General features: G+C 49.7%; 1 protein-coding gene across 1 annotated transcript; it reads left to right on the forward strand.

The window, feature by feature from the left end:
- The first annotated feature begins 276 nt into the window (after positions 1 to 276).
- Positions 277 to 15,319, forward strand: PRRT1B (proline rich transmembrane protein 1B). The gene is made up of 6 exons (XM_046680592.1): positions 277 to 320; positions 872 to 938; positions 2,034 to 2,352; positions 10,526 to 10,968; positions 11,835 to 11,978; positions 13,142 to 15,319. Exons 1-6 carry the CDS (start codon positions 277 to 279, stop codon positions 13,289 to 13,291), a joined length of 1,167 nt encoding a protein of 388 aa, XP_046536548.1. The 3' UTR covers positions 13,292 to 15,319.
- Positions 15,320 to 24,803: the final 9,484 nt, after the last annotated feature.

Raw genomic sequence — 24,803 nt, forward strand, 5'->3', positions numbered from 1 at the left:
TCATTTCTGCTGTCAACTTTTTAATTCTCGAGAGCTTTTTTGTTTTGTTTGATGACTGTTCCTTTTTTGGAGTGTCCTGTTCTTGTTTCTTGAATGTCTCCTCAAATCCCTCTGAGGATACTAAAGAGCATTTTTTTTAGAAAGTTTTCTTCCCCGGCATCATGTTTCCTCATAGTTACTTTCTTCCATTTGTTTGTTTATTTGTCTCTTTCGGGGAGAACCGCAGTGGATGATCCTTGTCTCTCGGTTGATACTTCAGAGCAGGGGACTAGCAAGATGGTCAGAAATTCCAAGCGTCAAGGTGAGGTTGATCTGGCTGGGTATTTTCACTGAAGAAAGCCTGATATTTCTATATCTTCCTCTTTTCTCTTGGCCGGGAGAGGATTCTGCTCGTCTTCTGCCTCAAGGGGAAGGCCTAGCTGCTGCCTTTGTGTGAGCCAGCAATAACTGCAGCAACTGTTTAGAACGTAGACCAACAAAATATTGTTTTCAGGATGGAGTATTCTGTCACTGACATTGTATAGAATTACTGTCACACGGTGATGAAAAGCAGACCAACCTTTAGTCACTTTTACTATTGTCTTTAAATCCCTTTCAAACAATGCAGCCCCTGTTGCAGGCACCTGTGGGGTGGACCACTCCTGCCCTCCCGACCTCAGGTGTCGCTCAGTCACACCTTCCTCCGCATGCTCCCCCCCCCCCCACCCCCGGGCTGTTCCACTCTTCTCTGGTCAGCTTTGTCTCTTCTGTCACCTCCAAAGCCGGCTCTCTGTGTCAAATTTCCTCTATTTCAAATGCACCTGGTGGTTTGTCTTTTCTGGTTGGATCCTGATCGAGCCTGTATCCCGTCTTGCTGTTGTCGTGGCTGCAGACTCTCGCTCACCGTGGAGCGCTTTGCCATCGGGGACTGTGGGCTCGTGTTCAAGGGCGCCTCTTCTGTGAGAACCTTCTCAGCTTGGATGGGGACTGTGTCCCACAGAATGGTTTTACTTTTGCTTTGGATGAATCCCAGAGTGCTTTCCTGGAGTGGTTTTTTTTTTCCAACGTCAATTTTTTTTTTTTTTTTTTTGAGCAAGATTAGCCCTGAGCTAACTGCTGCCAATCCTCCTCTTTTTGCTGAGGAGACTGGCCCTGAGCTAACATCCATGCCCATCTTCCTCTACTTTATATGTGGGACGCCTACCACAGCATGGCTTGCCAAGTGGTGCCATGTCCGCACCCGGGATCGGAACAGGCGATCCCCAGGCTGCGGAAGCGGAACATGCGCACTTAAGCGCTACGCCACTGGGCCGGCCCCTCAAGGTCAATTTTTAGTGTAGGGGTTTCTGGACCACATGGATAGGCTGAATTCAAACCCCAAACCCGTGTGAGGGACAGCCTGTGGTCACAGCTCCCGGGCAGAATTTATTTCCTCATCCAGAACCTAGGCTGGGTCGGACCGGCTTCCTTGTCAGCTCCATGAGCCGCAGGCGGACTTTATTTCTGTTCTCTCTTCATCCCAGCTCCCTGCTCCACAGACCCAAGGCTTCATCTCCTGTCCACATCTGGGTGTCAAACTCAAACTGAGCCACTGAGCCCACCAGCCCAGCACAGTGCACAGCCCCCGGGGCTGCCGATTCCCTCCAGGGTCAGTCCCACCCTCTTCCTTGGCTCCTGGGGATTTCCCTTGCTATCTAGGGAGCTCAGCTATGAATTTGAGAAGATGCCCCGCATGCTGGGGTGGCCTATCTAGCATTTCTAGGTAGGTGTTTGGACTGAGACCTGCTTCTGGCAAGTTTCAGGGAATGGAAGCCTCACTCACATTGTCTTAAAACTCAGGAGATTTCACATGGAAATCTGCATTTCTGGCTTCCCTTGCTGGGAAAAATTAAAAGGAAGATTCGGCAACCATGATTCCCCGCGGTCCTTGTTGGCCACAAATACGTTCGGCTGTGTTCTGCCGTTCGCCCGGGTCCCCACCACTCCTTTATTGCCTCCCACGGGCCTTCCTGGCCCCTGTGGGTATTTGCATTCATACCGCTGCCCTTTCCCAGGTCCCAAGCCCGCCCTGCTTCCCTCCTCCCGCCCGCCTCCAACTCAGCTACAGCTCTGCTGAAAATCGCCGCCACGACCTTGCTTCCCTGCGGGTCCGCAGCGGCGCGGACGGCGCCAGCGCCGGGGCGCACGGGGAGCCACCTGTTGACGCAGCCGTGGGCGATGCAGGCGGTCAATTATTAACCGGCCTAGGGCCGGCACCAGGAAACCCGAGCCGGCGGCGAAAGCGGAGCGGGGCCCGACGGCGGCGGGAGGCTCCGGGCACAGCGCTCCCGCCCGCAGCCCGCAGCCCGCCGCCGGCTCGCGCCATGGAGGCAGGTAGGCGCGGCGGCCCCGATGCGCGCGGCGCGCCCCCGGCCCGGGCTCCCGGGGGTCCGGGCTCCCGGCTGCGGGCGGAGGGGCGGGCGAGACGGGGACGGCCCGGCCTGGGCTCCGAGGCTCTCTCCGCGGGGTCCCGACCTGGCCCTGCCCTGGGACACCTCTGTCCCCCGCCCCGCCCCAGAACTGGGGGAACCAGGAGGCTGCCGTGGAAAGTTCAGGCAGCTTTGGCCGTGCCCCCCTCGGGCTCTGTGGGCGCCCCCGCGGGAGAGCTGGGGAGGGGCAGCAGGTGTCTGAGCAGCGGCGGTTTGGGGGGCATTTTCCTCTTCCTTCCCCCACGCCCCGTCCTGGCTCTGGTGACTTTGTTCACCCCTCCGGTCGGGCTGAAGTCCTTAGAGCGGGGAGCAGGGGGCGACCCTGGCAGGGGGGACAGAGAAAGGGCCCAGGGAGGGAGATAGAGCCCGGAGGAGACTCCACAGACTGAATCCGGGACCCACAGAGGTGGAGTGGGGTGGGGCGGGGTGGGGGGAGCGAGCTGGAGAGATGGGCAGACAAGGGTGGGGGCGCGGAAAGACTTGCAAGGAACTCCAACGGCCCCCACCGCCACCAGCCACCGGAGGGGGATGGCGGGGGCCGGGGAACGGAGACCTCCCCATCCCTGCCCTCGGGAGTCCCAGGCTGGCGGGAGGAGCCGAGGTGGCAGCGGGACCGGACCACGGGCCGTGCAGTCCTGGCTGGCCCCCCCACGGGAACCTGGGGCGGGCGGGGCGCACCTAGATTTCTGCCGCCAGCTCCCAGGGGATGCCGCGGCGAAGAGGGGCGGGGCCGGGCCTGGCTGTACCCGCCGCCACCACCCCCGACCCCCCGGACGTCCCCAGACCCTGAGCACCGCCCCACCCCACCCCACCTCCCGGCCCCCCTTCCTAGCTGCAAAGTCCCGCGGAGGCTCGGGTGTCGAGAACTCGAGAACCAGAGGCCACAGGCGACAGCCCCGCCAGCAAATTTATTTACTCTGCAGCCTATCTCCGCGCGATCGGGCCAGGTATTTGCCCTGGCGGCCCCGGGAAGCTGCGGTTTTTGTTATGATAACTGGGGCAGGGCCTTCCGTGCCAGCATCCCGGAGGGGCCGGTCTCGGGTGGATCCGCTGGCGGAGGCTCAGGTTACCTGCTGGGAGCCTCGGTTCTCGCATCTCTGAAATGGGGATAATGGAAACAAAAGCTCACCTGAGGATGCCCTGAGGCGCTGTAACAAAGTTCTCAGAACGGAGCCGGTCATTGTTCACGGCTGTTGTTTTTCAGTGATTGTTACTAATATTATCCTCATTTTACAGATCAAGAAAAGGAGGCATGGAGAGTTTAAGTGATGTGCCTGTAAGGTCACACCGCCAGAGTTCACGTGTGGGCAGTGCTGGTCCCATGTAAATGCAGGTGTAATGTCTGTGCCCGAAGAGCCTGGCGCCTGCTAAGTGCTTACTGGTGGTAGCTGCTGTTCATGGCACTGTCATTACCATTTACTGGGCCATCATCCACTTGCCAGCCCCACAGGCACCCGAACCCGCTGAAACCATGGTGTTTTCATAGTGTTTGTGTACAAAATTGTATTCCCGAGCCTAGAGCGCTGGCCCGTAACGGGTGCTCCATAAAAATGTGAGGGCTTCATGCTCGGCTGGCTGGGTGCCTTTGTGTAGTCACCTGTTCAGGGGGTGGTTTGGGGCTTTGTGGAGCAGGGGTGCTGGATTTTGGCTGACAGCATCCCAAGTCAGTCAGCCAGTGGCACTGGGGTGCGGGGAAAGCCCTCTGGCTCAGACGGCAAACACAGCTTCTCCTATTCCTACACTGTTATTTCCGTAGTTGTCTTGATCCTTTAACTCAAGCCCTTGGCTTGGTAGATGGGGCTTGGAGCTGCCCCGGAAACCCTGAGAACATCTAACAAGGCCTCTTAGGGGGTTGGGGTCTGGTGGGCGCCCCCTCTGGGATATTTAGACCTCCCCCACCCTCCAATAGATCTGCAAGCCCTAGGCCCCCAATAGGGGTCCTCCTGGAAGAACCCAGCTCTCTGCACCAGACTTTATCATCACAAAACTTTCTGACTTTAAGTGAGGAGCTTATTTCTCATTGGCTTCCATTTCCCCTGCTTCTCGTACATTCCCTCAAACTGGCCTGAACACGCTTCCATTTTCTCCTCTTCTAGTCCCTTCCTGACCTCAGATAACAGCAGCCAGTGTTAGCTGAGCGCTGCTCTTGGTGATCCAGGCACTTTACCTACAGACGCTCATTTAATCCCCACCACCCCGGGAGGTGGCATTGTCCCCTCGGTAAGGATGAGGAAAGCGAGGAAAGCGAGGAGGCCCAGGCGGGTGAAGCAGCCCAGGCAGCCTCGCCCCAGAGCTCCAGCCCCTGACTGTGACATGGAACCCCAGCCCGGATCCAGCCGCCCAGCTCTGCCCTGGGCCCTGAGGGAGGATGTAAAAGAGGTCCCATCTGCCCTATTGCTCAGGACAACTCCCTCCCCTCCTCCCCCGCACATGCTGTGAGGCCCGGTGCCCCTCCTCAGTGCGACCCGCCCGTCTGCTTGTCCACAGCCCTTCCTGCCCTCTGCCTCCATTCTGGCTCAGGCCATTGTCTCTCTTGATTCAGCCCCGGCCTCCTTCCCCCGCTGCTGCCCTCATGCTGGTCACTTCAATGCCCCTGGCACTGGCTGCTGGGGGAGACTTTCTGAATCACTTATCAATTGGCTATTGCCGTGTAACAAAACAACCCCAAACTGGGCAGCTTAGAGCAACAAGCATTTATTATTTCTCCGGACTCTGTAGGTCGGCTGGGTGCTTCTGCTTGTCAGAGCCAGCTCCCTGGGGCGGGGTGGTCTGGGGATTGGCGAGCTGTTGGCTGGAAGCCCCCATTCTCCTTGTGGCTTGTCCAGCAGGCTAGTTTGGCTCCCTCACAATGGTGGCCGAACGCCTCCCAGCAACAAGAGAGAGCAAGCCCCAACGGGCAAGTGCTTTCAGAATTTTATTAGAGAACGTTTTGACTTTACTTGGGGTGTAATTGAAGTACACCAAACTGCCCATATTTAAAATGTGCATTTTGATCAGTTTTGACATATTACACATCTGTCAAGCTATCCCCACCTCAAAACAAACCTCTTTATCACCCCCAAGAGTTTCTTCGTGCCCTTCGTAATCCCTGCCTCCACCCCATCCTCGCCAACCGTTGACTGGCTTTCTGTCCCTCTGGGTTGCATTTTCTAGAATTTCCTCTACACGGAATCGTGTAGCACGCACCGTCTTTTTGGCTGGCTTCTTTTGCTTGGCATCGTGATTTAGAGAGTCGTCTGTGTTCTGTGTATCAAGAGTGGATTCCTTTTTGCTCATAGTTGCGTCTGTTATCTGTTACTGCAGAACAAATTACTCTAAACATTTAGGCTGAAAACAGCAAACATTTAGGACCCCACAGTTTCTGTGGGTCGGGAGTCGGGTGGGGCTTAGTTGGGGGGCCTGTGGCTTGAGGTTTCTCAGGAGGTTGCAGTGAAGCCATCAGCCGGGATGCGGGCGCCCCGAGTCTCAGCGGAGGCTGATGGGGCTGCTTCCAGACTCGCTCCCCTGCTCCTTGGCAGGTTTCAGTCCCTCGTGCTGTCGGCCGTGGGGTCTCAGTTCCATGCGGGCTCTTAGACCCAGGGTCTCGGTGCCATGCGATGCCACGCGGGCTCTCCACAGGGCCGCTCACAACGCGAGGGCCTGCTTCCTCTCGGAGTTACCAGAAGCAGAGAGAGGACACGGCGAGAAAGGGGCAGGGCGACTGAGAAGAAGCCACAGTCTTTGAAAAACCAAATCTCAGAAGCGACATCCCACGTTTTCTGCCATATTCTCTTCATTAGCAAGTCATGAAGTCCAGGCCCCACTCAGGGGGAGAGGATTTCACAGCAGGAGGCCGGGCTCACTGGGCCCCTGTGGAGCCTGCCTACCGTGGACACATTCCTTCGCGTGGCTGGAGCCCAACCGCTTTCCCCATTCTCCTGTCTGTGGACTTTGGGGCTGTTAGAAACAGAGCTGCTGTAAACATCTGTGTACAAGGCTTGCGTGGTCTTAGGTTTTGATTTCTCTGGGGTAAATGCCTACGAGTGGAATAGCTGCCTCATACGGTAGATATATAACTTTTTAAGAGACTGTCAGGGGCCGCCCCGGTGGCACAGCGGTTAAAGTCGCACGTTCCACTTTGGTGGTCCGAGGTTCGCCGGTTTGGATCCTGGGTGTGGACATGGCACCGCTTGGCACACCATGCTGTGGCAGGCGTCCCACATATAAAGTAGAGGAAGATGGGCACGGATGTTAGCTCAGGGCCAGTCTTCCTCAGCAAAAAGGGGAGGATTGGCAGCAGATGTTAGTTCAGGGCTAACCTTCCTCAAAAAAAAAAAAAAAAAAAGAAAAGAAACTGTCAAACTGTTTTCCAAAGCGGTTGTTTTCTTTTACTTTCCCACTAGCAGTGTCTCAGAGTTCCAGTGCGTTTACGTACTTGCCAAACCTTGCGAAGGTCAGGTTGGTTTGTTTTTTAATGTTAGCCAATCTAATGGTGTGTGAGGATATCGCGTGGTTTTAATTGACTTTTCTAATTTTGATGGCATTTCTGATGACTAATAACATTAAGTGTCTTTTTCTGTGCTTATTGGCCATTCAAATAGCTACTTTGGTGAAGTGTTTACAGATATTTTGTCCACTTTCTCCTTGGGGTGTCTGACTTACGACTGGGTCGTAAGAGCTCTCCCACCTTGTCGATACACTCCTTTGTCTGGGACGTATGTCGTGAATATTTTCCCCCACTCCGTGACTTGCTTTTGTATTTTCTTAGTAGTGTCTTTTGAGGAGGAAAAGTTTCTTATTTTTGAAGTCCAGTTTATGAATTTTGTCTCTCATGGATCATACTTTTGGTGTTATATATAAGAAATCTTTACCTATCTATCCTAAGGACATGAAGATACTCTCCTATGTTTTTTCTAGAAGTTTCATAGTTTTAGATTTGGGTTTGTGAGTTAATTTCTGTATATGTTGAGGAAAGAGTCAATATTCACTTTTTTCCACACAGATAACCAGTCGATCCTATGCTAATTATTAAAAAGACTTTCCCCAGTGAATTGCCTTAGAAGCTTTGACAAAAATCAAGTGACCAAATATGCGTGTGTCTATTTCCGTACGGTAATATTTTAATGCTCCATTGATGTGTGTGTCTGTCCTTTCATCAGTAATGAACTGAATGGTTTATCGTAGATTTATAGTAAGTCTTGCAAGCAGGTAGAGTCCTCCAGTTTTGTTCTTCTTTTAAAAATTGTTTTGGTTGTTCTAGGTGCTTTGCATTTTCATATAAAAATTTTATAATTAGCCCGTCACTTTCTACATTTTAAAAAAAGCCTGGCGGAATTTTGACTGTGATTACAATGACTCTGTAGATGAAGGTGGGGAGAATTGTTATCTTAACAGTTTGAGTGTTCTAGTCAATGAACATAGTATATCTTTCCATTTATTTAGGACTTCCTTAGTGTCTTTTAGCAATGCTTTGTAATTTTCAGTGCAGATGCTTTGGAATTCATTGGTTAGATTTATTCCTAAGTGTTTTCCAATTATTTTGGTGCTCCTGTGAACGGGATCTTAGATTTAATTTCATTTTCTAATTATTTGCTGCTAGTACATAAGAATACAATTGAGGTTGCTGGCCCCGTGGCCGAGTGGTTAAGTTCGCGCGCTCCGCTGCAGGCGGCCCAGTGTTTCGTTGGTTTGAATCCTGGGCGCGGACATGGCACTGCTCATCAGACCACGCTGAGGCAGCATCCCACATGCCACAACTAGAAGGACCCACAACGAAGAATACACAACTATGTACCGGGGGGCTTTGGGGGAGAAAAAGGAAAAAAATAAAATCTTTAAAAAAAAAAAAAAAGAATACAATTGATTCTGTATATTAATCTTGTAAACTGAGACCTTACTAAATCCATTTATTAGTTTTAGGAGTTGTTGTAGATTTCCTAGGATTTTCTACATAACAGTTACATCATCTGCATACCAGGACAGTTTTACTGCTGCTTTTCCAATCTCCATGATTTTTATTTCATCTTTTTGCCCTCTTTCTATGGGTAAGACCACCAGCACAATGGAAAGTAGCAGTGGGAGAGTGGAAACCCTTACCTTGCTTCTGATCTTGGGGAGGAGATGGGAACGGTTCAGTCCTTTACCATTAAGTATGAGATTAGCTGTAGGTTTCTCATAGATGCCCTTCATCAATTTGAGGACATTCTCTACTATTATTAGTTTACTAGAAGTTTTTTTTTTAACCATTAATGGGTGTCGGATTTTGTCAAATGTTTTTTCTACATCCATTGAAATGATAATATGGTTTTTCTTCTTTGTTCTGTTAACATGGTGAATTAAGCTGATATTTGAATGTTGAACCAACCTTGCATAATTTTATTTAATCATGATATAGCTTTTATATATTGCTGGATTTAATTTGCTAATATTTTATTAAGGGTTTTTTTGTGTTTATCTTCATGAGGGAAATTGGTCTGTAATTTTCCTTTTTTGTAAGTTTTTGGGTTTTGGTATGAGGTTTATGCTGGTCTCATCAAATGAGTTGGGCAGTGATCCCGCCTCCTCTATTTTTAAAAAAGTCTGTAATATTGGCATTCTTTTCTTTCTTTTTTTTTTTTATGAGGAAGTTGTGGCATATGGGACGCTACCTCAGCATGGCCTGATGAGCAGTGCCATGTCTGGGACCAGGATTCGAACTGGCGAAACCCTGGGCCACTGAAGCAGAGCACACGAACTTAACCACTCGGCTATGGGGCGTGAGATAATATATGGGTGTTTTGGTAATTTTTTAAATTGTTGTAAAATACGCATAACCTAAAATTTACCATCTTAACCATTTTTCAGTTCAGGAGTACTAAACACATTCACATTGTTGTGCAAGCATCACCACCATCCATCTCCAGAACTCTTTTCTTCCCAAACTGAAACTCTAAACCCATTAAACGATGACTTCCTGTTCCCCCTCCCCTCAGCTCTTGGTAACCACCGTTCTCCTCTGTCTCTATGAGTTTGACTACTCTGAGGACCTCATATCAGTGGAATCATGCAGTGGTTGTCTTTTTGTGACTGGCTTATTTTACTTAGCGTGATGTCCTTAAGGTTCCTCCACGTTGTAGCAGGTGTCAGAATTTCCTTCCTTTTCAAGGCTGGGTAATATTCCATGGTATGGATGGACCACATTTTGCTTATCTATTCGTTGGTCAGTGGACACTTGGGTTGCTTCCGCCTTTTAGCTATTGTGAATAATGCTGCTATGAACATGGGTGTGCACCTATCTCTTAGAGCCCCTGCTTTCAATTCTCTTGGGTATATACCCAGAAGTAGAATTATTGGATCATATGGAAATTATATTTTTAATTTTTTGAGGACCTGCCGTATCTTTTCTACAGTGGCTGCACCATTTTACATTCCCACCGATGGTGCACAAGGGTCCCAGTTTCTCCACATCCTCACCTCTGGGTTTTTCGGCCTAGTCCTTATGACGGGTGTGAGGTGGATGGGTGTTGTTTTAAGCCAGCACATTTAGGGTCATTTGTTATACAACAATAGAAAGCAAATGCACTCCTTATTCTGGAAGAACATTTTCTTTAGATATCAATTTCCGGGTTGACAATTCTTTTTTTTTTTTTTTAAGATTTTATTTTTTCCCTTTTTCTCCCCAAAGCCCCGCAGTACATAGTTGTATATTCTTCATTATGGGTCCTTCTAGTTGTGGCATGTGGGATGCTGCCTCAGCGTGGTTTGATGAGCAGTGCCATGTCCGCACCCAGGATTCGAACGATCGAAACACTGGGTCGCCTGCAGCAGAGTGCCGGAACCCAACCACTCAGCCACGGGGGCCAGCCCCTGGGTTGAGCATTCTTTTCTTTCAGCTCTTTAAGGTGTTGATCCACTGTCTTCTGACCTCCGTCGTCTGTTGAGTAAAGATATCTTGGAGGGCCCGCGTGGAGGGGCCTGCGCATGGGGTACACGGAGGATCAGGGTCCGCAGGGTCATTGTGACTTTCTCCTTAGAGGGGCTCTGTTTTGGGGCTCGGCGGGAGGCGTCCCGCCTGGGTCAGCGGCCTTTTGGGGCTCAGGGCACCTGCCATTTCTTCCCAGGAGCGGACACGAAAGGGAAAGGGGGCGGCGACCCCGAGGACCCCCGGAGCCCCGCGCACCCCGAGCTCCCGCAGCTCCCGCGCCGCCCGCAGCTCCTGGATGAGGATGGAGGGCCCAGCGACGAAGCGGCCGCCGACGGGGAGGAACCCCCGGCCGCCCCGCAGGCTGAGGCCTCGGCAGCTCCCTCCACCCAGGCCCAGGCCGAGGGCGAGGCCAGGCAGGGGCCCAAGGTGGCGGCCGGCGGGGTTCCCAACATCGGCTTCGTGGGCGAGCCGCCGCCCTACGCGCCACCCGACCCCAAGGCCGTGCACCTGCTCTACCCGCCCTTCCCGCAGGCGCCCGTGCTCTTCCAGCCCGCGCCCGCGCCCCAGGCCCTGTACCCGCCGCCCGCGCCGCTCTACCCCGCCGCCGGCCCGCAGCCGCTCTTCGCGCCCTTCCCGGTGGTGAGTAGGCACGGCCCCGCCCCCGCCCCCCAGGTCACCCCGCCCGCCCGGTGCCCGGGATGCCTGCTCCACAACCACCTGCTTCCCATCACCCCCTGCTCACCCCCACCCCCTTCTCGCCCCCCACTTACTGCTCCCCCACTTTCCCCCGACTCACCCCTCCCTCCCTAGGTGGGAGAGTCTGGTGCACAGATGAGAGGTCACCATAACCAACCTGCAGAGGGGGCTTCTGTGCCCAGAGGAGGGAAAGGAAAGGGCTCCCTCAGCCTGGGGAGTGGGCGCCCGGGGAGGCTTTCCCCCTACTCAAAGTGGGGGCCTTTGAGTTGGGTTCTGCGGGATGAATAGGAGAGTGTAGGCAGAGGAGAGAAGGAAGGGTGCTCTGGGCTGAGGGCAGAGCGCAAGCCTGGTGTGCCCTGGGAATGATGGTGGGGTGTTCAGCTAGCGGGGAGGGAGGATGGGAAGGTGGGATCCATGGTGAGGGGCCCCAGGGCCTTTGGGTGGGAGATGACTTGATTACATTTTTAGAAAAGACAAAAGAAAATGAAAAAACCCTGGGCTGCCTGTGGAGGAGCGCTTCGAGGTCCCCCCTGGTGGGGAGCCCAGTGAGGACAGGGAGACACGTGGTGGGTGGACCCTGAGCTGAGCAATCTGCGGCGGGCGGAACTCAGAAGGCTCCCTGGGGCTGAGTGACTGGCTGGGGTGTGGAGGGAGAGAGAAGGGGGCCCGCCACCCCTCGGGCACCTGCAGCCTCAGTGGGTGGGGGTTGGGGGCAGACCCAGTGACCCCTCCATGGTGCTGGCTGGCTGTGTGCTCCCTCTGGGGCTGGGCCTGGCCCCCTCACTGTGCCGTGGTGTCTGTCCCCACAGTACAACAGCCCCGTGGCGGGCGGGCCGGTCCCCGCCGGGGTGGAGCACCGGCCCCCACCCAAGGACTACATCATGGAGTCTGTGCTGGTGACTCTCTTCTGCTGCCTGCTCACCGGGCTCATTGCCATCGTCTACTCCCACGAGGTAGGTGGGCCCGGGCAGGCCCTCGCATTGCCTCCCAGCACGCAGCCCCGGGTACCCCAGGCGGGGTCTGCATAGCCCCTTCCCAGCTGGGTCTGGTGTTTCCTCCTCAGGAGGGTGGCGGGAACTGGGAACTCAGTGTCCACTTGCCCCCACTGGATGGACGGCTCCTCCCCTCCCCCATCTCTGCCCCCTCTGCAAGATCTGCCCTAGAGAGTTTGGCTAAAACAATTCACATGGAAGGTGTGAATGACTGACAAGGCCCAAGGAACTGCCCCCAGTGGGGCTTGTGTTAAGCGGGGTGCAGACTGCCATCCATCCGTCACTCGTTTCTTCTACTGCCCACCTCCAGCTGTCCATCCATCTAGCTGCCGGTCTATTTACCCACTCACCCACCGCTTTCTTCCCCCACCGTTCCACCTACCGTCTCTCTAGTCTCTCTCCATCTGTCCGTCCATCCACCCGCCCCTCTATTCACCCATCAGCCCACTCATCTGTGTACTCACCTATCCCCCATCCCTACCCGTCCATCCCCCCACTGCCTCGAGAATGTCCAGCCTCCCCCTGCCCGCCGATGTGACTGACCATTTGCAGGCACGGGGTTAGGCCCTGGGCGCTCAGAGATGCCAGTGTGAAGACCTTCTAACAGACAAGTAGGCAGGCTTCTGGGGGCTTCTGCTCCAGGCTGAATTGACCACAGCCCTGACTCCCGCCGCTGGTCAAGCTCCCCAGTCATAAGCAAGCCAGGACTGTGGGGAGAAGGGAGCTCTCAGGACAGCTCAGAAGTGGGACTCAGGAGGCCGCTGCCTGCCTGTGAATTCTGGCTCCACCACCAGCTGTGTGGCCTTGAGCAGTCACTTAACCTCTCTGAGCCTTTGTTTCCTCATCTGCAAAGTGGGGGAAACAATGACAACAAACTCAGGATTGCCGTGAGGATTATAGGAGATGAGGCCGAGGGTGTCATCTGTGCCAGGCCGTGGCAAGTGCCTAAGAGCTGGCAGCCCTCACTCCATTCCTCCTGTTCCTTTCTGAGCTGTGGCCGGGGGACGTCCCCGAACCCCTCAGGGTGTCAATCTTCCAGTCTGTGCTCTGCGGCCGGGCCTTGGTGATGTTGAGGGGGGGCTGTGTGTCTGCTCACCGCCTGCCCCCCGCCCGTCTCGTTGCAGACTCGCGCGGCCCTGAGCAGGGGCGACCTGGCGCAGGCGGAGGAGGCCTCACGCAAGGCTCGCTCGCTCGTGCTCTTCAGCCTGCTCTTCGGGGTCTTTGTGTCCACCAGCTGGGTCATCTACGTGGTGGTGGCACTCTACCTCCCCTGAGGGCTGGGGGCTCCTCCAGGGACGCCTGACCCAGCCAGACGCTTCCTGCGGACTTTGATCCCTGCCGGTGGCCCTCTGTCAACTGTAGAAGGGACCCGGGGCCAGAAGAAGGTGGGCTTTGCAGCCCTCGGCGCATGTGGCTGGGCCTCCGCCCCTGTAGGTGGCCCCAGGCAGAGTCCTAATGGGAGGTGGCCCCAGGGCTCAGGCCCAGCTGTGGGATGGCGGCCCCCTGGAGCCCCATTTCCCCACTGCCTCCTCCTCTGGGTCTTTCCCCATGGTCCTCGCCTTCACCTAACACCCCTGGGAGCCCACTGGAGGGACCAGAGCCCTCACTGTCCCCAGAGCCGTCTGGAAGGACACTGCCACCTCCAGCGTGCCCCACCTCTGGCCCAGCCCTGTGACTGCAGGGCAGAGCAGCCGGTATCTCTCTCTCCCTAGGGGAAGTTGGGAGCAGTGGCCTCCTCTCCCCCTGGTAGCTCCTGGCTGGATGTTCTGCACCCAGCCCCATCCAGGAGGCAGGGCTCATGCTGACCCCACATCCAGAGACCGAGGCCACTATGTCTGGTCAATACACAAAAGCCTGTACCCTGGGCAGAGCTTCACGTTGCTGCTGCGGGGCCACTGCTACTTCCTGGCTCCCTGTCAGGGTGAGCGGTAAACATCTGTCCACAGCTGGGCCCTGGGGCTCCCACACTGGCCCCTCTGGGATGCTCTTTGCACATGGGCAGCCCGGCGAGGGCCTGTTTGTTGCCCACACAGTGCAGCACGGTGCCTGGCTTCTGGTGAGCACTCGGGCTGGGCTGGGGGGCGCTGATGGCGGATTTCTGCAGGGCCTCCCACGGCCAAAGGTGATGGGACAGCAGGGACTGGGGTCTTACCATGAGCATCGGGACAGCCAGGCACCTCCCCGGCAGCAGAGAGGGGATCCGTTATTGGACATTTTCCTGGGGAGGTGGTCCAGACCTCTACCAGATTCCTGAAGGCGCCTGCGACTCAACAAGATTAAAAACCATCTATACAGAGAGGAGGAAGGGGCCCCTGGCTAAGCCATACAAGGTGGACAGCTCAAGTTTAATTGGGGGCTTTCTGCAACCCCACTGTGCGCTGCTCACAGCCCTGGGCCCGGCACTGGAGCTGAAGCAGAAATCCCATCTCAGCCCTTGAGATGCTCCGGGAGCTGGAGGCGCTGGACGAGGGAGTCAGTGAGGAGCGAAACGCTTGGAGAGTGAGAGGTGGCCTCATGTTCTAGGACACTCTGCTGGTCCAGAATTAGGATCTCAAACGCTCAAATGCATGACAGCCACAAAGTAGGAGGAGGAAACCATCTTCTGGGGATCGACAGATGCCAAAAGGTGTTTGGCGGAGTCCAGCAGCCACAGCTGTGCTTACTAAACACTTAAGTAAAATCAGAATAGAAAGAAATCATTTCGACCAGTGCTCCTCCAACTGTAAGGGATATGAAAGAGCTGGGAGATCCTGTGAAAATGCAGATTCTGATTCAGTGAGTCGGACCCGAGATGCTGCGTTGCTAATGAGCTCCCAAGTGATGCTGAAGCTGGTCCATGAACCAACAGCAAATGGCACATTAAGCAGGAAATGACTCAAACCATTAAGAACCATTATAACCAGGACCAAGCCCTGTGACGCTCCCCAGCGTCTCTGTGATTCAGCATTGTTTCAACGGTCTAGCTAATGTAAAAAACAAGGTGGTATTTGTAGCATAAAAACTAGAAGAGACAAAATGATTCTCCAGCTAGAATATCCAAGAGTCAGTGACAAAATCAGAATAAGAGAACTCAATAAAAGTTGTTGGCTAGGAAATACACAATAGTCAATGAGACTAATCAATTAAAAATGGAAAAAAATTAAAAATTCCACTCATAATACTGATAAAAACAGTAAAATCTAGGAATAAATTTAATGAGAAAGATCTGGATCCAAATGAAGAAAACAATTTTTTTAAATTACCAAAAGAAAAAAAAATCTGAACAAAATATCTGGATAAGAAAATGTAATATTGGGGCTGGCCCGGTGGTGCAGCGATTAAGTTCACACGTTCTGCTTCTCAGTGGCCCAGGGTTTGCCGGTTCGGATCCCAGGTGCGGACATGGCACCGCTTGGCACGCCATGCTGTGGTAGGTGTCCCACATATAAAGTAGAGGAAGATGGGCATGGATGTTAGCTCAGGGCCAGTCTTCCTTAGCAAAAAGAGGAGGATTGACAGTAGTTAGCTCAGGGCTAGTCTTCCTCAAAACAAAAAAGAAAGAAAATGTAACGTCATAAAAATATCTAGCTTTGTCAAAGAGATTTAATGAAATTCCAACAAGAAAACCAAGCTTTACAAAGTATGACAAAAATGTTTTAAAAAATTAATATGGAAGGAAAATGTGAGAAAATTGTTAATAATTTTTAAAAGTTTAATGAGGGGAGACTTTCATCACCAGATATTAAAACTTACCATAAAGCTACAATAATCAAGACAGCATGGCTTTGCCACAGCCAGAGATCAGTGAAAAATTATTAATAAAGTCCAGAAAACATTCTGCGTATGTATGGGAAGTTAACATCTGATCAAAATGGCATTTTAAATGAGTGAGTCCAGGAGGGCTCATAATAAGCAGAGCTGGCTATCTGGTTGGGAAAATAATTACTCTCCTATTGTATGCAAAGATAACTTCCAGGTTAAAGAGCTCAGGATAGAGTGAAGCTGAAATATTACTAGAAGGGATCGTAGGGGGATAGTTGTACGGCTTCAGGGTGTGGTGGCAACACGGAAAGGGGGCCTTCTAAAATCTGGAAAACCAGAGAGGGAAAGACTGATAGGTTTGAGTTCTGTATTTCAGGAAAGTACAGACTTAAACGTGAGATGACCTTCACTTATCAGACTGGGAAAAAACTAGGAAGACTGAATACCTCCCGACTTGGGGAAGGACTGAACAGAGACGTGCTCATTTACGACTGGTGGGTGGGTGTTGCCGCAATCTTTGTGGAAAGTAGATGGATGGTATCCGTGAATAATACGCGTACCATATATGTATATGCATGTGGTGCAAGGAACAGACTCCAGAGGGATGTGTTCCAAACTGCTGATGGTGGCTGTCCCCGGGGAGAGGATGGGCCCGGAGGGTTTGTGTGATACATTGCTGAATTTTAAAATAAAGATGTATTTATGCATTGTGTCATTAAAAAATAACTGAAGAAAATGTGCATGCCTTTTGACCCAGCTCTTGCAGTGTCAGGATTCACAGCAGTAAGAAGCCAGTCTGTTCTTCTGAAGCTTCCAGGCCTGTGTGGGAGACAGACATTTATCAGACGGTGCGCCTACCAACTGTGCTGAAGCGCCGTGAAGGAGACGTGGCTGGGGCAAATCTACAGTGTCCGAGCTGAGAAAAAGCTCAGGTTAAGTTAGGGCACCTCCCGATGTCAGAGATGTCAGAATGTGTGTGTCTCAGAATCACGCTCGTGTGGCACGGAGGTTCCACCTGCGAGAGCGGTGGAGAAGGGATTTCCTGAGGAAGCTGTGAATATGTTAACATTAAGATCCAGTGAGATGCTGCGTTCGAAAGCGTTCGTGTCATTTTGCATCCCCACCTGCCATGGATGGGAGTTCCAGTTGCTGCACAAACTCATCCGTCTTTTAAGTTTTAGCGCTTCTGGAAGTTAAAACTGTGGTGGTGTTTCCGTGTGGCTTTACTTTGTATTTCTATGATGACTGATGACGTGCGGCCTTTTGTCATCTGCGTATCAGCTGTTTGGGTACCTCTTTTTCTCATGTGCCTGTCAAGCCGTGTGCCCATATTGATGCTGGGTTGTCTTTTCCTTATCAATTTAGAGGAGTTCTTTATGTATGCTAGATGGGAGTCTTGTGGTAGATACAGGTATTGCAAATACCTTCCCCACTTTTTAGCTTCCCTTTTCACTCTCAATGGTGTCATCTGATGAAAAGAAGTTCTCTCTCTCTCTCTCCCTTTTTTTTTTTTTTTGAGGAAGATTAGCCCTGAGCTAACATCCATCACCAATCTTCTTTTTGCTGACGAAGACTGGCCCTGAGCTAACATCCATGCCCATCTTCCTTTATTTTATATGTGGGACGCCTGCCACCACATGGCTTGATGTGCTGTAGCTCTGTGCCTGGGATCCAAGCCAGCAAACCCCGGGCCGCCAGAGCAGAATGTGCAAACTTAACCACTGTGCCACTGGGCTGGCCCCAAGAAGTTGTCAGTTTTAATATATTCAAACTTATCCTTTCCTTTATGGGTAATGCTTTTTGTGACTTAAAAACTTCTCTACTGCTCGGTCATGAAGACATTCTCTTCTGCTGTCGTCTAGCTCTAGAAGCTTTCCTGGTTTATTTTTCCATTCGGATCTGCCACCCACCTGGAGTAGACTCCAGAGGTCCACATGTCTGTTCTTGTGTCACTATCATGCTTCGCTATCCTACTTCATTACCAGGACTTGGTAGTAAGTCCTGAGATTGGGTACGTCAAATCCTCCCACCATCTTTAAGGGTCTTGGCCATTTAAAATCATGTGTATTCATAATAAATTTCAGAATTTGTTAATTTTCACCAAAATGTTGTGATTTTGACTGTGATTGCTGTAAATCTATGGATTAATTTGGGGATAACTGACATCTTTACAGTGTTGAGTTTTCCAACAAACGTGGTGAATTTCCTTGTTTGTTTAGCATGTCTTTTAAAAAGTTTCCCTTGATTTTTTGGTGCAGAAATATTGCATGTTTTGTTAGTATCCCTGGGTTTCTTATTTTTTTGATGTTATTATAAATATGATCTTTTTTTATTTTTCTTTTTTTGTTACTTGCTAGTATACAGAAATACAATTCTTTTTTTTTGAGGAAGATTAGCCCTGAGCTAACTGCCGCCAATCCTCCTCTTTTTGCTGAGGAAGACTGGCCTTGAGCTAACATCCGTGCCCATCTTCCTCTACTTTATATGTGGGACGCCTACCACAGCATGGCTTGCCAAGTGGTACCACGTCCGCATGCGGGATCTGAACCGGCGAACCCTGGGCCGCCGAGAAGCAGGGCGTGTGCACTTAACCGCTGTGCCACTGGGCCGGCCCCTGCAATTGATTTTTGATTCTTGACTTTGTAGCCAGCAACCTTTCTAAATTCATTTACATTTTGGTAATTTATCTGCAGATTCTGTTGAATTTTCGTTTACACAGTATACGGTATGTATATCATGAGTTTTCATCTTCCCTTCCCGTCCTTGCACCTTCTGGGTCTTTTCCTCACCTTCCTGCACCTGCTGGGCCCCCCCGGCCCAGTGCAGACAGAAGTGCTGACTGTGGGCAACCTTATCTTTCTCCCAGTCTCCAAAGGAAGACTTTCAACATTCTGCTTTTAAAATATATATATATATCCTCTCTCAGAATCAGGAAGCAGGCTTCTATTCCTAGCTGGCTAAGAATTTTCTTTTAATCATGCATGCATATTGAATTTTATTAAATTACTTTCACATATCTACTGAGAAAATTATCTGATGTATTCTGTTAACGTGGTGACTGAGTGTTGATTTTCAAATGTTTAAAGCAATCTTTCTGTCCTGGAATAAGGCCATTTTGATCACGATGTATTAGCCTCTTTATCTGTTGCTACGTCCAGGTAATATTTTGGGTAGGATTTTTGCATCTGCGTTTATGAGTGAAGGTGGGCTGTAGTTTTCATTCTTGTTGTGGTTTGGGAACCGGGGTTGTGTGGCCCCATGGCAGGGGTTGGGAAGTGCTTCGCATTTTCTGTTTTTGGAAGTGTGTGAGGTTAGAGTTATTTCTTACATGTTCCTGAGAGAGGCGTGTTAGAACTTCCCGGGTCACGGATTTGTCCCTTTCTCCTCGGAGTTCGGTTGGCCTTTCCTGTGGATGCTTTGAGGCTGTGTAATTGGATGCATACATATTTAGAAATTGTTAAATCATCCCGCTGAGCGTACTTTATGTCTTTTCAATGTCCCTTTGTAAGTCTAGAAATGCTTTCTGCCTTAGAGCCTACTTTATCTGATATTAGCAGAGCTGTGCCAACCTTTTTGGGCTGTATTTGCAGAGTCTATCTTTTTCTGTATTTTTACTTTCAACCTTTCTATATGTTTTAGATAGATATGTCTTGTAAACAGAGCATAGATTTTAAAGAAATACAGTCCGACAGTGTCTTTCAACTAGAAAATTTAGTCCATTGATTTAATGTCACTTTAAAAATCGTATCGACCTGCGTTTGAATCCACCGTCTCACTCTGCTGTCTGCTGGTCCCACTTTAGAAGGCAGATGCTGCTTTCTCTCTCCGTTCCTGCCTCCTTTTCGATCAATTATTTATTATTATTCCATTTCATCCTCTCTATTAGCTTGGCGATCACACATTCTTGTCCTATTCAGTGGTTCCCTGGAGATTAACAACTTGCCTTCTTGACTGCTGAAAATCTAATGTTTTTAGTACTTTTTTCTTCTTTCTGGACGATTCGAGAACCAATCCAGCACACTCTAGCTCGGTGTCTCTCTTCTTGGTCACACACCATTGCTGCATATTTTAAGTCTCTCTACTGTTGCTGTTTCATACGGTTCATGCTCATGTAGGTTTATATACACAGTGGCTGTTTATTCTGGCTCTTTCATTCTCTCCTGTGTGTCTGACCCTCCGTTTGGGATTATCTTCCTTCTGCCTGGAAACACTGTTTTGTCTTTTCTTAGTGCAGCTCTGCTGGTGATGAATTCTCTTAGTTTTTGTTTGTCTGACAATATCTTGATTTGTACCTTCATTCTTGAAAGATACTCTGAGTGGAGACAGAATTGTCGTTGGGTATTTTCTTTCAGCACTGAGGACATCACTCCATCGACTTCCATCCCCACTGCTTCTGCCAAGGAGTCTAGTTGCTGTGCCTTTGAAGGTAACATGTCCCGTTTTGCCTCTCTGTCTGCTTCAAGATGTTCTGTTTGCCTTTGACTTTCACAAGCTTAGCCATGCTCTGCTTAGATGTGTATTCTTTTAACTGTCCTGCTTGGGGTTCATAAGGTTTCTTGAATCTAGGGTTTGTTGTCAAGGACCAATCAGGAGACGTAGACGGTGGAGTAATTTGAACAGAGAAAGATTAATATAAAGAATGATTAACAGTGAGAGGAGAGTAGCTATGAAGGTTTAAAGAGAATATGAGGGCTGAAGGTGAGTAAGTTCGCAAGGAAGGCAAAACTCAGAAGGGCCTGGTCCCCAGCGCTGGGATTCAGAACTCACTGGAGCAAGGATGGTTGCAGCCCACTGAGGGGCAGAGAAACTCACTGGGTGGCCCAGGCCAGAGCTGGGTGAGCAGGAATGGTCCCTTGGAGGTACAGGTGGGCTGAGGCTGGCGTGTAGGCGTGCACAGGGAGTTGGAAGCCTGCTTGCCAGCAGGGTGACACAAGGCCTGGGGTGTGCCATGTCCACGTCTGAGGAGCCACAGTGGGATGGTCACCAGGCAGGGCTCGGTTGCGAGTCTGCTGAGAGGCTGCAAGGTGTGGGTGCACGGTTGGGGCAGACGCCACTGGATGTCTCCACACGCGGGCCTCTAGCAGCCACGCGGTCAGAGGAGGCAGCATGGAGCACCACAACCAGAGCCCCTCCGTCCTCTGTTCCTCGGTGCTCTGCACTGACGGACCCTCGTGCTCGCTGCAGAGGGAAACGCTCATTGCAGAGCCGGGAATAAAGGGTGGACTTGGACGTGAGGAGCAAGAACTTGATAACTGGCACAATTGGTTTTGGAAAACTTTAAAAAACAGCTTTATTGAGGTGTAACTTACATATCATAAAATTCACTCATTTTGAGTGTACAATTCAATTATATTTAGTAAGTTTACAGAGTTGTGCAACCATCACCACCATCTAGTTTAAAAAATTTTCCGTCACCCTGAAAGATCCCTCCTGTCCCTTGGTTTCACCCCCAGGCAACCGCCAACCTGCTCTCCAGCCCTGGACTGGGTTTTTCTGCATATTTTGTGTAAATGGAAGCATGCAATATGCAATCTTTTGCATCTGTCTTCTCTCACATCCATGTTTTTGGGGTTCATCCATGTTGTAGTGTCAATTTACTCCTTTTTATTGCTAAATAGTGTTCCATTGTATGGAAATACCATGTTTTGTTCATCCTTTTACCAGCAGATGGACACTCAGCTAGTTCCCACTCTGGGGCTATTATGAATAATCGACCATGCACCTTGTTTCTGCTCTGATCTGTTTCCTGTTCTTCTGGTACTCCAGTTACACCTACGGCTTCTCCTCCCCACGTCTCTTCTTCCCTTCTCTTTCGTTCATCCTTTCTCTCTTCATGCTTCATTCTACCCAGAGCTCCTAATCAGTCTCCAGCTCATGGATTCTATTAAACGTATTCATTGAGGTCTTATTATCAGTTAATGTATTTCTTGGTTCTAGAATTTCCATCTGTCCTCTGTGTATACTTTCCAATCATTTGCCCAAAACCTCAGTCTTGTGTTGCCCCCAGAACAGAGTGAGCATCGTGCTTTCATATCTATGTCTGGTCACTCCAGAACCCCTGTCGCTGTGGGTCTGGTTCTGTCAATTGTTTCTGGTCTTTTTCTGTTCATGCTTCTTGTGTTCCTGTTTTTTTTTCTTTATTGCATATGAAGTATTAAAGAAAGAATCTGAGGCCCAGGATGCCGTTAACCTCCTCCAGCAAGGCTTTCATTTGCTCTGGTGGGCGCCTGGGTGCCAGCAATCCGCGTGCGGGGCCTGAGCCGCTTTGAAGGCGGCCCAGTCGGGCCAGGAGCCGCGTGTCACTCTACACTGGAGGTGCCTCCTTGGGGTCTCCACTCAGGGCACAGTGAGTTCTTTGAAGTCTCCCTTTTCTCAGAAGGGCCGCAGGGCTCCCAGCCGCCTCTTCTGAGTGGGCAGGCGCCCTCAACATTACGCGCTCCCAAAGGTCAGCTCACCTCCTTGGGTTTCTGTCTCCTCCTGACCCGGGCCCAGGAAGTCTTCATTCACTCGCTAGCTCTCTGATGAACTCAGGCAGGGACTGTCAAATATTTGGACGGCTTTCCTGGCAGGAAGGCTGGTCTGAATGACCTAGTCTGACATTACCAGAAGTGGAAATTCTTTCTTATACATTTTTAGAATAAACTTCTCAAGGACCGTATAAAATCCTGTTGGAATTTTCTTTAGAATAGTTTTGGATATGTACATAAATGACCTCTTTAAGAAATTTAATCTTCCTATCCACGAATATGTGTATCTAACTTATTAAGTTCTTCTTTATTTTTTAATAAAGTCTTATCATTTTTAATATATGTATTTTTTATTGAGGTATAACTGACACATAACGTTATTAGTTTTGGGTGTATAACAATGATTCAATATTTGTATGATTGTGAAATGATCACCACAATAAGTCTACAGTCATGCGTTGCTTAACGATGGGATACATTCTGAGAAACACATCGTTAGGTGATTTTGTCGTTGTGCGAACATCACAGAGTGTATTTACATAAACCTAGATGGTACAGCCCACTGCACGCCTAGAATACATGGTACTAATCTTGTGGGACCGCTGTTGCATACGCAGTCCGTTGTTGACCAAAACATCACGTGGCGCATGTAGTTAACATTCATCACCACACAGAGTTAAAAAGTGTTTTTTTGTGACTTTTTTTTTACTTTTTATTAAGATTATGATAGTTTACAACCTTGTGAAATTTCAGTTGTACAGTATTGTCAGTCATGTTGTAGGTGCACCGCTTCACCCTTTGTGCCCTCCCCCCACCCCCCCTTTCCCCTCGTAGCCACCAATCAGTTCTCTTTGTCTCTATGTTTAACTTCCACCTACGAGTGGAGTCATACAGAGTTCGTCTTTCTCTATCTGGCTTATTTCACTTAACATAATACCCTCAAGCTCCATCCATGTTCTTGCGAATGGGAAGATTTTGTCCTTTTTTATGGCTGAGTCGTATTCCATTGTATATGTACCACATCTTCTTTATCCAATCATCAGTTGATGGGCACTTAGGTTGCTTCCACGTCTTGGCTATTGTGAATAATGCTGCGATGAACATAGGGGTGTGTGGGCCTTTTGGAGTTGCTGATTTCAGGTTCTTAGGATAGACACCCAGTAGTGGGATGGCTGGGTCATAAGGTATTTCTATTTTTAACTTTTTGAGAAATCTCCATACTGTTTTCCATAGTGGCTGCACCAGTTTGCATTCCCACCAGCAGTGTATGAGGGTTCCTTTTTCTCCACAGCCTCTCCAACATTTGTCACTTTTTGTTTTGGTTATTTTTGCCATTCTAACAGGGGTAAGGTGATATCTTAGTGTAGTTTTGATTTGCATGTCCCTGATGCACAGCGATGATGAGCATCTTTTCATGTGCCTATTGGCCATCCGTATATCTTCTTTGGAGAAATGTCTGTTCATGTCTCCAGCCCATTTTTTGATCGGGTTGTTTGATTTTTTGTTGTTGAGCTGTGTGAGTCCTTTATATATGATGGAGATTAACCCTTTGTTGGATATATAACTTGTAAATATTTTTTTCCCAATTAGTGGGCTGTTTTTTTGTTTCAATCCTGTTTTCCCTTGCCTTGAAGAAGCTCTTTAGTGTGATGAAGTCCCATTTGTTTATTCTTTCTATTGTGTCCCTTCTCTGAGAAGACATGGTGTCCAAAAAGATCCTTTTGATACTGATGTCAAAGAGTGTACTGTCTATATTTTCTTCTAGAAGCCTTATGGTTTCAGTCTAATCTTTAGGTCTTTGGTCTATTTTGAGTTTATTTTGGTGAATGGTGGAAAAGAATGGTCAATTTTCATTCTTTTACATATGGCTGTCCAGTTTTCCCAGCACCATTTGTTGAAAAGACTTTCTTTTCTCCATTGTCGACCCTCAGGTCCTTTGTCGAAGATTAGCTGTCCATAGATGTGTGGTTTTATTTCTGGGTTTTCAATTCTGTTCCATTGATCTGTGCACCTGTTTGTGTACCAGTACCATGCTGTTTTGATTATTGTAACTTCGTAGTACATTTTGAAGTCAGGGATTGTGATGCCTCCAGCTTTGTTCTTCTTTCTCAGGGTTGCTTTAGCAATTCAGGGTCTTTTGTTGCCCCATATGAATTTTAGGATTCTTTGTTCAATTTCTGTAAAGAATGTCATTGGGATTCTGGTTGGGATAGCGTTGAATCTGTAGATTGCTTTAGGTAGTATGGACATTTTAACTATGTTTATTCTTCCAATCCATGTACATGGAATGTCTTTCCATCTCTTTATGTCGTCCTCAATTTCTTTCAGGAAAGTCTTGTAGTTTTCGTTGTATAGGTCTTTCACTTCCTTGCTTAAATTTATCCCAAGGTATTTTATTCTTTTTGTTGCGATTGTGAACGGGATTGAGTTCTTGAGTTATTTTTCTGTTAGTTCATTGTTAGAGTATAAAATGCTACTGATTTATGTATGTTGATTTTATACCCTGCAACTTTGCTGTAGATGTTGACTATTTCTAATAGTTTTCCAATGGATTCTTTGGGGTTTTCTATATATAAGA

The sequence above is a fragment of the Equus quagga genome, chromosome 1 (assembly GCF_021613505.1).
Source record: "Equus quagga isolate Etosha38 chromosome 1, UCLA_HA_Equagga_1.0, whole genome shotgun sequence".
Classification (NCBI taxonomy): domain Eukaryota; kingdom Metazoa; phylum Chordata; class Mammalia; order Perissodactyla; family Equidae; genus Equus; species Equus quagga.

Excerpts from the sequence above, each read along its gene's own strand:
- PRRT1B (XM_046680592.1), top strand. The coding sequence starts at position 277 with ATGGTCAGAAATTCCAAGCGTCAAGGTGAGGTTGATCTGGCTGG. Across the intron at positions 10,969-11,834 it reads TCTTCGCGCCCTTCCCGGTG|TACAACAGCCCCGTGGCGGG; the intron begins GTGAGTAGGCAC and ends CTGTCCCCACAG. Across the intron at positions 11,979-13,141 it reads CCATCGTCTACTCCCACGAG|ACTCGCGCGGCCCTGAGCAG; the intron begins GTAGGTGGGCCC and ends GTCTCGTTGCAG.